The sequence below is a fragment of the Nyctibius grandis genome, chromosome 4, assembly GCF_013368605.1.
Source record: "Nyctibius grandis isolate bNycGra1 chromosome 4, bNycGra1.pri, whole genome shotgun sequence".
Taxonomy (NCBI): Eukaryota; Metazoa; Chordata; class Aves; order Nyctibiiformes; family Nyctibiidae; genus Nyctibius; species Nyctibius grandis.
In genome coordinates, this window is record NC_090661.1 from 81,776,630 (window position 1) to 81,791,675 (window position 15,046).

Genomic DNA, 15,046 nt, shown 5'->3' on the forward strand with positions numbered 1-15,046 from the left:
TAGCAATATTATATCTCTTCATATAAAATCTGCTTGGGTTTTTTTGTCTCTGCTTCAAGCTGCACCAGCAGTTTGGAAAACAGCCTGGTGGGAGTCTTTAGAGTGGGGCTTTTGGTCTCATCTGTGAACTGATATTTTCCCTGACTCAGAAGGATTTTTTTCTGTTTAGTAATACACATTACAAAATAAGCATCTGTCTTGCAAGTGATTTCTTTTCTGGTGGAGCAAAATAAGCATCTGTCTCACAAGCAGTTTCTGTTCTGGTGGAGCTAGTTGTTAATCCTGACTTTACTATACAAAAACCTTATGTCTGTCTTAAACTCATGGACAAACTAGTCTTCTAATATTCTTTGTTTTATCAGGATGATAGTAACAAAAAGACTCAAAAATGGGAGAAATGGAGAAAGGACAAAGAACTCTTTTGGTAGTACTTTTTGTTATTGTTGCTCTTGTGCCTCCTGGTGTTGTAGGCTGTGCCAGCTGAGCAGGTGGTTAGGGAGATTGTACGTGGTGGAGCACATGTCTGCAGGAGTGGGGGGGGGTGAGTAAGAAAGGTCTTGAGAGAAAAACGGGGGGTTTTTAACTTGTACAGAGAGCGCATTTTGGGCATGACTGACTTGCTGAGCAACATCTGGCACTCAGGGTGTCCTTGCACTGTGCTGGGACGGGCAGCAGGTGCTCCCCAAAAATGTGCCTGTATCACAAGTAATACATACCTAGGTGGTGTTGCTGTAGTTAAGTCACACTTCGGGTAAGGGAGAGAAATCTACACAGTGATTTGATTGTATTTTTAAACCAAGGAGCAATTTAGTTACTTTCCCTGATGTTTGTGTTTTAGAAGGCTTGGTGTTTGTTGGCTTTGTTGAGCATTTTATCCTGGAAAAATAACAACATATGGTGAAATAGTTTGCTGTCATAAACACAAAACAGGAGGTGAGAGCTTCGTAACAAGAAGCTTTCACATATTTGATACCAACCCAAATTTATGTCATGCTGTTGGTGATTTAAAACTGGCTTCATTCCCTTCAGTGACATATGAGGGAAGGTGAGGAAGGTTTCAGGAGATATTTCCAACTGCCACTGAATCAATTGGCAGCAATTAGGTGTGCAGTGCATGGGCAGCCTGTGCCCCCCACCCCGCCACCAGCTTCGTGATGTCTGAGGGGTGATGCCTCTCCAGAGCTGTGTTTTGAGAGTCCTGGAAGAACATGAGTTCCCAGGACAAGTGGGGCTGCCTTGTAGAGAGGGGTGGGAACCATGGAAATCGGGAGCTGTGGGACAAGAGAGCTGGTGGGAATTCGAGGCATCCTGCTGTGTTCGGGACAGCCATATCCTGAGGCCCTAGGAAATCACTGGCAAGGACTTGGACATGTCATCATTAGTATGAGAACAGGACAAGACAGAGAATGTGAGGGCTCTCTCCTGCTCTTGATAATTTTGAATTATAGGCTAGAATAAAAGGGGTTTATTTTTTCTGTTCAGTGGCATACCGTGGAGTGGGGAAAGGCCAGATACACCAGCTCTGTTTGCTGTAGTGTGTGAGAATCTCACCCAAGGCAAATGCTGAGTCCCTGTGCGCTGTCAGGACCTTTCTTCCAAAGGCCGTTGCGGTTGTTCTGCCAAGCTCCCGCACAAGTGGTGTGTGTCACTTCCCAGGGAACATGTCTGCCTGCTGACAGGCAAGTGATGCTGCCCACCTAGCACCTGCTGATCCTGCCATTTAATCTCAAACCTGTTAAATACCATGAATCCATACTGAGAATTGACTTTTTCTTTTTAAATTGCAGGATGCAAAGTGAAGGTGTCATCATGTGAATGCGAAACAGCTAAATGAGAAACGGGACACCTGGGAGGGCTGAGCTGAAACTGTTTGTGCACAGGATGACAGACTGATTTGCTGTTGGAGACGAGATTCAGGAAACCTCGTTCCTCCAAAAGACTTTCCTGAGTGAGAGGAGAGGAACAGGAGGAAGCACACAAAAGAGCCATGGGAATTGAGGGCCATGGTTACTTGAGATAAATGGCAGATCCCTGGGAGTCTAGCCTTGTAGCTGTTTGCTTTAGCTTTGTCTCTCACCGCAACTGCTCTTTTTTTTTTGTGAACTGCTGCTGGGTACTGCCACGGCGGCACTGGAGATTTCAAGAGCAACGTGGGTGCAGAGTGTGAGGAGGGGGTGGGCAGCCCGCCTCACCATGATTCAGTTGTGGAAAGTAGTGCGGCATGTGCGACAGCTGGAGCTCCACAGATTGATACTGCTGCTCATTGCCTTCAGTCTGATCTCCATGTGCGTCCTGGCTTACTACATCACTAACAGTCCCAAAATCAAGGAGCCACCACCCCTGCCCTTCAGTGACTGCAGCAACCAGCACCGCATCTTGATCCCACCACAAGCCAGCTGGAGACTCACAAAATCTGTGGACACCTCACGCACAGATCCTGTGGTGCTAGTCTTTGTGGAAAGCATTTACTCTCAGCTGGGGCAGGAAATAGTGGCCATCCTGGAATCTAGCCGGTTTAAATACAGGACAGAGATCGCCCCTGGCAAAGGGGATATGCCCACACTGACGGACAAAGATAGAGGACGCTACGCTCTTATTATCTATGAGAACATCCTTAAATATGTGAACCTAGATGCTTGGAACCGAGAGCTGCTGGACAAATACTGTGTAGAGTATGGAGTAGGGATTATAGGCTTTTTCAAAGCCAACGAGAACAGCCTGCTCAGTGCACAGCTCAAGGGTTTCCCTCTTTTCCTACATTCCAACCTGGGGCTGCGGGACTATCACATCAACCCTAGTGCTCCCCTGCTCTACGTCACCCGGGCTAATGAGGTGGAGCAGGGTCCTCTGCCTGGTGATGACTGGACTGTGTTCCAGTCAAACCACAGCACCTACGAGCCGGTGCTGTTGGCCAGCACGAAGTCCTCGGAGTCCATTCCTCACCTGGCTACCCACAAAGCGTTGCATGCCACAGTGGTGCAGGACCTGGGTCTGCATGATGGGATCCAGCGGGTTCTCTTCGGCAATAACCTCAATTTTTGGCTGCACAAACTCATTTTCGTGGATGCCATAGCCTACTTGACTGGCAAGCGCCTGTGTCTCACACTTGATCGCTATATCCTCGTCGACATTGATGATATATTTGTGGGAAAAGAGGGCACTCGCATGAAAGTATCTGATGTAGAGGTAAAATCCCCAGAATAACTACAGGCCCCAGAGAAAGTTCTAGTGTGTGTGGTATGCCAGTAAAGTCAAGGTTGCATTTAATTTGAGTGAAAGAGTTGATTGCTGCAATTGTTCTCATCTTAAACAGAGAAGTAGCCTGCAAAGATGCTGAGGCACCGTGTGTGATGCCCTCAACAGTTTTGCAGGTTTAAATGGAACAGTTTTCATTCTGGGACCTGTAGCTGGCCTCTCTGAATTTAAGAGGAGGATTTCTGTGCTGGTCTATCCTGTCTCCTCTTTAACACAGGGAACAAGCATATGCAGATTTCCTCTGTCAGCCTATTTGTAGCTGTAAAGTGTACCTTTCAAAAGGAAAAGGCAAGTTGTGTTAGAATAGAAAAACTGTATTTATTATATTATTATTTATTATGATATGTATAAACTGTATATATTATATTTCAAAACTGTAGGCCAGTCCTTGTGATATAAACTGCTATGATCTATGTTTTAGCCATCTAGCTTTTCTGGACATAACCAAATAGGGAAATTGGGAAAAGAAAGGTTTTGTCTTACCCTTTGTTACACCCCCCTCATATGTTCCACCAGCACCCCCCACCCCTAGGCAAGGAATATCCAAAAACTCACCAGGGAAACATGCTCAGACCAAGCCTTCATGAGAACCATCTCTGTGGCCTCATGGTTGGGAAAGAGAGACGCCATCTTTGTGGTTTGCTTTTCTTGGCGGTTCCTTGAGTAATACAGTGACCTATTAGGGAAGGATATGGGAAAGGCACAGAGAGAGAGATTTTGTGGAGGAGAGGGAAGCGAGACAGGCAAAGGAGAAAACAAATAAGAAGAAGGTAAGAAACTAAGTGCCCCTTCTAATTCCCTGTGTCTTTGAAAGTATGTGATGAAATGTTCTCCTTTTCCCGAGTGTGTGATATGTGTACGTATGCTGCCTCATGGAGCCAACGACTTGCCTTTGTATCTTCCACATCAGTTCTGGTTTGTAGCCATTGAGGCAGGTGCATTGCCCGTTTCTCCAGGTGTGCTGAGGTTGTTCCCAGAGGTGTGAGGCCCCAGGCCTTTCACTCTGGATTGCCATTTAGCACTTGCCCTTAGATAGGTCCTGGATGGAGTTCCCTGGGTACCAGCCATGATGATGATAAGCCTGCGACAGCAGCTGCCTTAGCGTGTTTCCAAAACAACTTCAGAGTGAAGCACCCTTTAACCTTTCATCCAAGGGCACAGAACATTTGAGGCAAAGGTATAAACCAAAATACTGTTGTTTGTGCGTGTCCCCTTACCTGAACTGAACCTCATCAGTTACATGTTCCCAAGAGCACTCTTCTACCTCACTGGGAGTCTTACCAACTTTTCTACACTTTTTATGCATCCATGCAAGATGTATCTCAGTTCATTTCCATTTTTTCAGGTCTTTGAGATTTTAAGTTCTGCTTCTGATCCCAAGTTTAGCTTGGGGAAAAGGAAACCCTTGCATTCTCTTTGGAGCTAGCTTTATCTTCTCAGCTCATTTGAAGCTGCATGCCTGAAGCAGCTCTAATTGCATGCCATTATTTATTTTACTTGCTTCATTCTTTAATAATTCTTTAAAGCCACCTTTGACCGTAACTCTCTAAGCAAACAGGTATAGAAAAAGTGCTTCCAAGCAGACAGGTATAGAAAAATGGAACAGTTGTATATAACACTTATTTAAGAAAAATCCTAAAATTTTATTCATTTCACTGCAGTGTCCCTGTGTTTTGAGGTGCTGAAATGCTCTGAAAGATTTTTTTTTTTGAAGGATCACGGTCTTATCTTGGTCCTAATCAGGCCCTGCACCCTCTAGTCCAAACCAGCAGAGATTCTCACCTCTGTAGTGTTTGTGCAGGTTACAGACCCATGTGAGAAAACAGGAGATACGTGGCCAAAGCTCTTGGAAACAAAGACTGCTCTAGTGATGTTAAAAACAAACCCAGAAAAGATAATTCCAGAAGATGCTTTGTTCGGGTTTTATCAGGGTGAAATGGAGGAATAATCTGTGATCAGTAAGCAGAGAATCTCAGGCAAAGCAGATAAAACCCAGATTTATCCATTTAAAAGATTGCAGAGGCATGAGAGGTTAATGAATTTTTATTTTTTAAAAGAGAGAAATAACTACATGGATATGTTCATAGCCTCTCACCGTGGGGAGAGAAGGGGATATAATAGTGACAGCTGGCATTTTCTTTAGCCTTTTATATGAAAGCTCTGTTTCAGGGCTCTTATCTCAACACACAGCTCCTTATCTTAAAGCTTAGATTACAGTGGTCAGGGTGGCGGTTTGAAGATTGGATGTTGTGTGAAGGTATAAAATTGACTCTGCTGTCCCAGTGAGCCTGTTTGCCATATGCAAGTCCACGTTCAGAGAGCTTCCCAGACAAAATGACTGTTAAAAGAAAGTGCTGAATACAATCAAATGCATGCCCATGGTAGATGTCCTGTGTGAGAGGAGAAATGTTTTTATTTGTGTTGCATAAAGGAGAACTGAATAGCTTTCTTCTTGAACAAGAAAAAAAGGAATCATGCTTGCTTTTACTTTAAAGATGATAACCCTTGAGTTCCTATTTCTGCTGAAGGGCTGCAGCAGGAGCTTGTAGTCCTCAATTGAAGTGAAACAGTTGGAAGTTGCACAAGGAAAACGTTTTTCCCTTGGAAAGTTTACCAGGGATTTGAGCTGCACATAATTAACAAAACAAAATCTCAGAGAATCCCTTCTCTTCTCAATAATTCCACATTCAGTCTCTTCTAAAATCATAATCCTCAGAATTTACCAAACCTCCATGGAACTGACCAACAAAGACAAACCGTTTCTAATGCAAAAGGATCTGGCTTTTATGATCCTTCCTGGTCGTCTTTAGGCATGAGGAAAGAAGATTAAGTAGATGAGTTTTTGCCTCTTTTGCTGTTAATCTCTACAAGGGCATAAATAGTGAGCAATCATTGCTAGCAAGTCTGAGAGCAAGCTAAGTGAAAATCAAGGACAGTCATTTCATTTTGGATTGTGAATGGTGAGGGTGGAAGAGACAGAATCTAGTGAGGGTGGCTGTCAGCCAGCTCTTGCCTTTCTAAATTGTAGACAATGATCTTACCTGAAGTGAAAATACTCAGCAGTTTTTAAGTCCCTTATTCTAACATTGTAGGGGAGGCAGAAATACCAGTACCATGTGTGCTTTCTCTTTTGACAGCACTGTTTTGAGCTATGCCAGCGCTACTGCTGGATGGTGAGAAAACTGCAGAAAATCCTCTTGATAATGTGCTGCCCAGTGTCCACAGGGACAGTTCCTATGAAGGTGTTTCTGCAACACGTTCCTAGCATGCTTTGCATGAGCGTTTGAGAAGAGGCTGTCAAAGCACTTGGCTTTCTTCCTCCATTTTTTATCATCTGTTTCTCTTCATTTGTCCATGTACTGTTTTCCTAGACTCATGGTATCCTCTCTTCCCAGCATCTGACTTTCAACCTTATTTCCCACTTTTCTTTTGCCTCTTTTTAGAGGGACCTGAGATAGGAGAGGTAGTATGTAGGGTTTGTATGAATCAGCTGAAATATCTGTAAACATTTTTGGAAGTTAAAAATTTCATAGCTAAAAAGGCAGAGTTGCATGAAGGTTTAGCCCTGTATTATTGTGATGCCAAGGACACCATGCCATCTTAGAAGAGGCTTAGGTCCTAAAGAAGCAACCTAAAGAGGATACAGTCAGGGTGCTGTGGCATCTCCTGATTTCTCCCTCGCTCCTAGAATTTTAAGCCCATTGGGAGACTTCTTGTCTTTCACTGGGTGGCATCAAGAGCTTGTAGTGACTGTTGAGTAAATCTTTGCAGATCCATCAGTGAGATTATATAGATTTTTAATTGTGTTGCAACAAAAAGCACAATTTTAAACTTTTTTCCCCTAACATTTACTTAGAAGTAAATATTTATTATAATTTGAGATTATAAAAAAGCCTTTTTTAAAGTGATGGGCATCAAACATCAGACTGAAGCTTAGACCTTTTTTGCATTGTGTCCAAAAATGTGCATTGGAGTGTAGATGTATGTCACTTGGGCCTGCAGCATGGCTGCCCCAATTAAGTACTAAAGGCCTCAGAAATACAGGTTGTGAGTTGCAGAGGATATTCTCTAACAGACTGTGACAAGCGTGAAGCAGGTCTGGCCTTGATGTGGCTTATAAGTGCTGGTGGCCAGTGCTGGGAATCTCTTGGAGACCCCATCTGTTCCTTCCTGGGGTGAGCCTTGCTGAGCTTCTGGCAGGGAGCTTAGCTGGGGAAGGGGCATTTCTGGCTAGCTAGTGAGCTTGCTGCATCTTGGAAGGATTTTTGGAATGGAAGATAGTTAGAAAATATCAAACATGAATACTTGGAGGGATTGGAGGGTCAGTTTTCTAGGGAAAGAAACTTTGCTTTTTAGAGATGGGGGATAGCTAAAATGCTACATGAGCAACTAAGTTTCTTAAATATGCACCTGAAGATCTGTTTGCATCTGGCTAGCTATTTTATATCTTAATGGATAGCCTACTCCACATTTCTTTATGGCCTATTTGTTTTAAGAATCTCAGAGCACATTATGGATATAAATGAAATGCCACCTGAGTCACCTGTAAGATATTATTAGTACTGTCATATTCATCCTACTTTATAAAAGAGAAACAGAGTGCAAAGGTGTCGGAGCAGAGAGAAGTGCCATCTTCCCAGCCTGTTCCCGCTTCTGTATTGTTTCACCTTACTACAGCTCACAGACCTCTTTGAACCAGCGTGCTAGGGAACAGTGAATGCATAATTCATTGAAACAAATTTCAAAATATTTTACTTGGCACCTTTAGCCTCTTTTATCCTATGCAGGGGAAAGTCGTTTCTTCAAACCTATGCTGTGCCACATTATGGATGTGGCTGTGAAAAGGACCCAGCATCAGCAGAGGGATGGCACACGATTAGCAATAAACCCGCCAGGAAAGCAGGACTCCGTAGGGCTTCATAGTTTCAGAATTTCTGGGGACCCCACGGCTCCTCCCTAGTCCCTCTCTGGACACAAAAGGTTGCTGCCTGCTGGAGCAGGGCTTTTTTGGAGATTTATCATCAGACAGATGTGTCGTCGTGGTAACCCCAGCCAGGCTTTAAATCTCCCTCTGTGCAGAGGAATGCTAAGCCTCTTAACCACTGTCTTTCCTCCCTTCATCTTCCTACCCAAGCTTGAGGAACTGGATGTGCCTTTCAGGGCAACAGATAGAAGTGGTGAGGCTTGGGACAGCTCTGGAGGCAAGAAAAGAAAGTGACACTTTCCCATCTAAGATACTGGGCGACATGTTCAAGGTGTTGGTCCCAAATTTGATGTGGTATTGTCATCCAGCTGAGCAGACAGGTGTTTCTCTGTAGAGAGATGCACAGCTTTTAGTCTGTGCTCCCTGATATGTGAGATGAGTCCCTGTGTCTTATGGGGTTACGTGGGGGGAACTTGTCCTTCCACTGCCTATTCTGGATCTTGTGCAGCAAAGGAAGCTTCAGCCATCAGTGTTGTTGGCATGTCACCTTTTGAAAGCACTGCCTACATTTGTGGGGATTCTGGAGATGTCATGTACCATAGATTTCTCAAAATATTACTCTTGGGTGGGGACTGGGGTAAGGATGTGGTAGGCATGTGGCCATGGAGGAGCTGGGATCTTTGAAATTTGTCCCAGGCTGCATTTGACACCACTGCTGTGAGGATGTGGGGAGGAGGAAGAGACAATTAAGTGCATCTCTAGGGAAAAGGCTGAAAGCTTGCTTCCCTCAGAGAGAGCATTGAGAGCGTCCGTAGCGCTGCAGAAATAACCTGTCTGGTCTTCCCACCTTGCCCTGTGTGAGAGGTGATGGGCTGCCTGCCTTGGCAATAAAACCACTCAACTTCTTTGCTCCAAGATACATTTGCAGTGGATGGGTGATTGAAGTAACTTAGAGAAGTCATAATTTTTAAATTAATGTGATGATCAGTGTTTGGTCAATGCTGTTTTGAAATATTAGTGACAGCAGTGATTTGTCAGGATATCCTTAAGTGATAGATGTCAAGGCTGGTCCCTCCACTGAACGAGAGTCTGCATTTGTGAATGCACTTTTATAGCCTAGGGAGCAGTGTTACACCTAGGGAACAATGCCTATAGAGTGTGAGCCATGTGAAGGCAGCATTGTAGTGCTCTTTTGTGCTTCTTGAGGCTGGGTAAGGGCAGCTGATACAGAAAGATCTGCCCATCTCCCCTGCACAGTTGGAAAAGTCTGTATGCTTTCCCCAGTATTACGTGCCAAGTTGCTTGTATATTTGCCTCTAGCCCAAGTCTGCTGTTGAGAGGTCATCACATTCACCTTGGTGCAGCCACTGATCCATTGCTTTCTTAGAAAAGCTATTAAAATCTAAATAACCGCTTGGGCAAGGACCATCTCTGTCACCCGCCAACAGCCTTCCTGCCAGGTCCTTATTTGATTGAGAACTTTTCCCATAGGGAGCTGCACCAGTGACACTTTCCCCAAGCACACAGGTAGCAGCAGAGCATGCATTTCAGGGCTTCTCTCTTTTTATTGTTTTCCAGCAGAAGAAATTGGACGGGAATTAGTTTGTGTCTTACTTGTCTGTGACATACTAAGCCTCTGGGGTTTTTTTTCTGTCAGGGCTGTCTGCTGTCTTACTCTGTACACTGATGGACCTTGGGGTTTGTGGCACAAGGCTTCTTCCCTTTGGCTATAGCAATTACTTTGGACATTTAAAGCAGACACAAGTGAGCAAGAGAGAACCCGTAGGAGATGTCATGACTGTGAATGTCAGCTCGCCAAGTTTTCTTTCCAGAATCCAGGAAACTTTCCTGCTACAAAAGGATTTTGGCACTTTTAAGGGACACAAAGCCAGGGATACCTCCCTGCCGTGGCAGGACTCCTTGCATAGGTAGTTCTGCAAATCCACCTTTCCTCTCTAGATAAAAGCCCCCTCCCTTTGGATCACTTGGTTACTGTTCACAATATTGACTTCTCTTCCTTTGACTGTGCACCATGTGCTGCCCCATCCTCCCTTTTCATTAACATGCAGGCTCAGAGAAAGGGGAGAGGTTGAATAGCAAAGTCCCAGCCAACATGGGAGAGGAAGGGAGCATCGAGGTTGAACCTGGGAAGAAAAAGGGGTCTGTTGCTTGGAAGTGAGATGTATTGTCCCTTTGCCGTAGCACAGACACTCTGGGTCCTTCACACTGGAGAGCATCATCTGTCTGTGGTTTTAAAGAGGCATCATTTAGTACAGCAGGACTACTTCAAGTAAAGACTCTGTATGTGGAACACTTGGCTACCTTGCTTCACTCCACAGGCAACAATGCCTTAGCCCCATCCCCTGTGATACCTCTTCAGACTGAACTGGGCACCAGTAGAGCACAGAGAAACATCACAGAGCAACTGAATATGAACATTTCTTTTTCCTTTCGTTCAAACAGGCTTTACTGAGCACCCAGAATAAGCTGAGAACTTTAGTCCCAAATTTCACCTTCAACCTGGGTTTCTCAGGGAAATTCTACCATACAGGTAAGCCCCTGGCACCCCTTTGTCCCAGCGCCTGCATATGGCCCCCATTTTCATGTGTGTGTGTAACACATTAGAGAGCATGATGCTCTGTTGGAATGACTCAACACTGGGGATTAGCCACTGCTTTGAAACATTGAGCCCCTCTTCTGCCTTTTCTTTTTTCACTTCCTTTTCTGCTCTCTGTAGGTACAGATGAGGAAGATGAAGGGGATGACATGCTGCTCAAACACAGGAAGGAGTTCTGGTGGTTCCCTCACATGTGGAGTCACATGCAGCCTCATCTTTTCCACAATGTCACTGTGCTGGCTGAGCAGATGAAGCTCAACAAACAGTTTGCTGTGGTAAGGGACATCACGGTTTATTTACTTTGCACTACTAATACTTAAACATTCTTCTCCTGGAATAGCTGTTTGGACCCCACTGAACCCAAATTCTAGTCTAGTAACTCAGTTGCATTTAAGAAAGGCAGTTCTGAAAGTTTAAATTTGTGTGTGGCTCCTGCTGTCTTCAGGCAAGAAACACCATTCGTGTGCCTGCCTGTGCAATGGGAAGTGCTTCCTGGCACCTGCATGGCCCCAGGCAGCTGTGCTACATTCCAGGGTGCAAATCCCAAGGCTCTTGTTTCCCGAGGTGTGAACTTGTAGCATTACCATCCAAATGCAATTAATTTACAAACTCTGGCAGTGAGAAGGCATTTCTTTTTCCATCCTTATTTGCTGTGGTTTTGTAAGGAAGACACCTGGTCAGTAGTAGAAAATGCTCTGTGTGCTAACAGCCCTACTTCTGGCCTCCCTAGACAAAGCTGGAGGGAGTTACTTATCTAGGAAGTCCAGGGGAAATTGCCTGGGTTTTGGCAGAGGATGGGGAAGCCTTGAACATCCTGCTTTGCTGGAACAATGTCTGCTTGATGCTTGCAGCCCAGAGTTGAATATAGCGTGTTTCTCTGAAATGTCCTCTTCACCTCTAGTTTGGTTCTTTTGATGGTAATCCCCTTGGCAATAGCAGGCTGCTGTCTTATGTTGCCATGACACGTACAGATTAGGAGTGATCTTGAATTCAGAGCACAGTTGCAGCATTACAGAAACAATTTAGGCTCCTTCTTTTCCTGGTTAAACAACAGTGCAGTCTTTTGCAAAGAAAGACAAAGCACAGAACACAATTACACATATTTAGCGTAAAACAGGCTAGCAGTGGGAAGGAGAAGGTTGCTGCTTCATTTAGGGGCCCTGTTTTTATTGTACACCACCAGGGCAGAGCTGTCATCATCCATATTGTTACCAGAACCACACAGTGGAATTAAAACCCATGAAATTCAGATATTTCCTGTCATTTTAGTGTAGCTTCAGGCCCCATAATTTTACCCTTAACAGTCTCTTGCTTCATGTCTGCTTTTCTTTGAATTGTTGGAGACAAGACAGAGCCCAGTCGTCATCTTCCTTTCCTTCTATATCAGTTAAGGAAATTTTGTTTTCCTCCTCTAGTGACTCAGATCTAGGTGTTGTGGGAGTGAGATGTGTCACTTAACAGCATTGATTAGTTTGTAGGAACCAAGGAACCTGACCTGAGGCTTGTGAATTAATCTGATTTGTCACACCTGCAAGCTACAAGACCATTCTTAGAGCAGCTGTTACCAGTGCTGGATGTCCTTGTTGATATAGAAACACCCTTACATTTCTATAGATGCATAAAAGAAGATGTACAAGCAGTATTTCAGGTTTCCCAATGCAGAGAGTTTTCATGTTAATCTGTCACCTTGCTCCAACTTGGAGTCTATTGCTAAATATGATCCTTATTAAGGATATTGGTTACGTATTGAATGATCAAGCTGCATATTCTGCTTCCAGGAGCATGGGATTCCCACAGACTTGGGCTATGCTGTAGCCCCCCATCATTCTGGGGTTTATCCTGTCCACACACAACTTTATGAGGCATGGAAATCTGTTTGGAACATCCAAGTAACAAGCACTGAGGAATACCCACACCTACGGCCTGCCCGGTACCGGCGTGGTTTCATCCATAATGGAATCATGGTGAGCAGAGCCCACATTCCTGCCCAAGGGACAGTCTCCTAGTGACTTGCATCAGAGACATTAATCTCAGTATCACCAGTGTTTCCAAACTCATTAAGTCAAGGAAAGAGAAGAAATTTGGCTAAAGTCAGTTTCTGTGTTTCTCAGTACAATTCAGAGGTCAGTACTGAACAGAGGGCAAAACCACTCACAACAAGACCAACTTGAGTTTCCCCTGACTTGTTTGCACTGTGATGAGTAAGTGGTTCAGAGGAATATCAAGAGTCCTCTGAACCTATGTCAGTTATGTCCCTTACCCTTTATATTGATCCATAGAGCGCTGCTTTGACACATTCACGTGTAGATTCTGCTGCATCTGCCTCTTACCTAACTTTGCTTTTCTTTGATATTGCCAGGTTCTGCCTCGACAGACCTGTGGTCTTTTTACTCACACTATCTTCTATAATGAATATCCTGGTGGCTCAAAGGAGTTGGACAAGAGCATTCGTGGTGGTGAACTCTTCCTGACAGTGCTCCTGAACCCAGTAAGCTCATCTAAAAGGGGAATCAGTGCACGGGTGTCTCAGCTTATGCGCATGATGTGGGAAAGGACTAGATCTTATGGGAGATTCGTGACCACCCGTCACGGCGTGGGTATCTCCAGTGTGATGCTAAAGAGATGTGAAAAAGACGGCCAGTGAAGTACTTGCTAGTTAGTGCTGCTTTGCTTTACACACTGCCAAGGAAGCATCAGTATTGAGTGTTGACAAGTACAACACTCTGCAGATAGAAACTAGCCAGGGTGACATGCTGAGTGTGGCCCAACGTAGAGCAGGTGTTACCTAGGCTGCTGCATCTTCATGAATCAGAAGTGAGATGTACCTTGGCTCCTTCTGTTCCCTGCACATCGGCCGCCTGTTGGCTTCTCTCTCCCCTGGCTCACTGATGAGTTTTGTTGAGAATAATTGCTTTCTCTGGGCTTTCGTTATGTTCTCCCCCTTCTTGCAATATGTATACACTTGAAACAATTTCTCTGCTTTTTTTGTGATGTAGCTGTTGCCCTAAGGCATTTTTGGGAGATCTGTCTCTAACACAGGTGTTTCTTTTTCAATACTTGACAGTTCCTTCAAGCCATCAAGCTAATGTAGTACCTTCAACACCCTGCAGTCCCTTTCCAGTTCTTAGCCATGGATGACAAATCAAATGAGTTTCTCACTTCCCACTGAAGCTGGGAAGATGTACTAGGTGGTAAGAGACACAAAAAAAAAAAAGCAGTCATTTTTATAAAATCCTGAATGGATAGAATTAGGAGATGAAGCTTTGTAGCCCTCTCCAACCACTGATCACACTCCCTCACATTCCTGCCTGTTGGCTGCAGCAGGAAGACATGCTGCTCTTTTTGATTGTACAGAACTTTCTCAATTCCCCACATGATTTTATTTCTTAGTAAAGCTGATTTGGCACCTGTTGTCCTCCCTTTCTCTGAATGGACATTGCCTTGCCAGGTTTAGATAGTGATTTTAGAATGTCTACCTCTATAGCCACTCCTGAATATAATGATGTTTAATCTCTTCTTTTCTCATGACTTACATGACCTTGTTACTTCTCCTTTATACATCTTTTCCACCAGTGCCTGAGTATGGGCAAGAAGCAGATCTGAGAGAAAGTAGGTTGTTTCTCACTAGCTTCCTAGGTGGGAGCCCTTGAGTACTGCTCCCAATCATTGAGTACTTTTTTGTGGGATTTGTCATGTAACATCAGTGGCTCTGTTCACTGTGATGTTTTCTTTCATTCCCTCCTTCTTTTGCATCTTGATTGCAGGGTTGAATACGAAGCTTTAGCCACTTTTGGTTGGGGCTGTAGAGGCTCAGTAAATCAGAAAATCAAGCTTTTTCCCTCAATGAGCTTAATTTTTTCTTGTCTCTTTCTTTTCCTAATGTTTAGTGCCTCTCTACTCCTAGAAGTAGAACTGTGATAGTGAAAAGACCCTCACAATGTGATCTGTGTGCATCACACAGGCTGTAGTTTACAAACAGGCCCTGTGTTTCTGAAGGTTAGCCTGTGACCAGCTCTGGTTTGGTGTGTGATCTGCACAAGGTATGGGCTAGGGCTATAACAGCCCTAGCTAAAAACGCTGGAGAGGGGTTTGTACTTCCAGGTCTGGAAGCCCACCTTCCATCCGTGAGATCTGGAAGCCAGCCTTCTGTCCCTATCACCTGAGACAGAATTGTTCTCTTTACACACAACAACCAAATCTACCTGCTTAATAGAAGTCTGTAGTAAGGAGAAGGCTATTATTTGCATTAC

At 44.4% G+C, this 15,046-nt stretch overlaps 1 protein-coding gene across 3 annotated transcripts in view; it reads left to right on the forward strand.

Moving 5' to 3' along the window:
* Positions 1-15,046, forward strand: part of NDST2 (N-deacetylase and N-sulfotransferase 2) — a 145,270-nt gene that overhangs the window by 117,390 nt on the left and 12,834 nt on the right. For 2 of the 3 annotated variants that reach the window (XM_068398534.1, XM_068398535.1), the window contains 5 exons: positions 1,788-3,186; positions 10,643-10,730; positions 10,917-11,071; positions 12,575-12,760; positions 13,156-13,284. In XM_068398534.1, the coding sequence (XP_068254635.1) occupies positions 2,194-3,186; positions 10,643-10,730; positions 10,917-11,071; positions 12,575-12,760; positions 13,156-13,284 (1,551 nt within the window). In that variant the 5' untranslated portion in view covers positions 1,788-2,193. The remainder of the gene's footprint in view (positions 1-1,787; positions 3,187-10,642; positions 10,731-10,916; positions 11,072-12,574; positions 12,761-13,155; positions 13,285-15,046) is intronic. The other variant, XM_068398536.1, reaches the window with a different exon arrangement.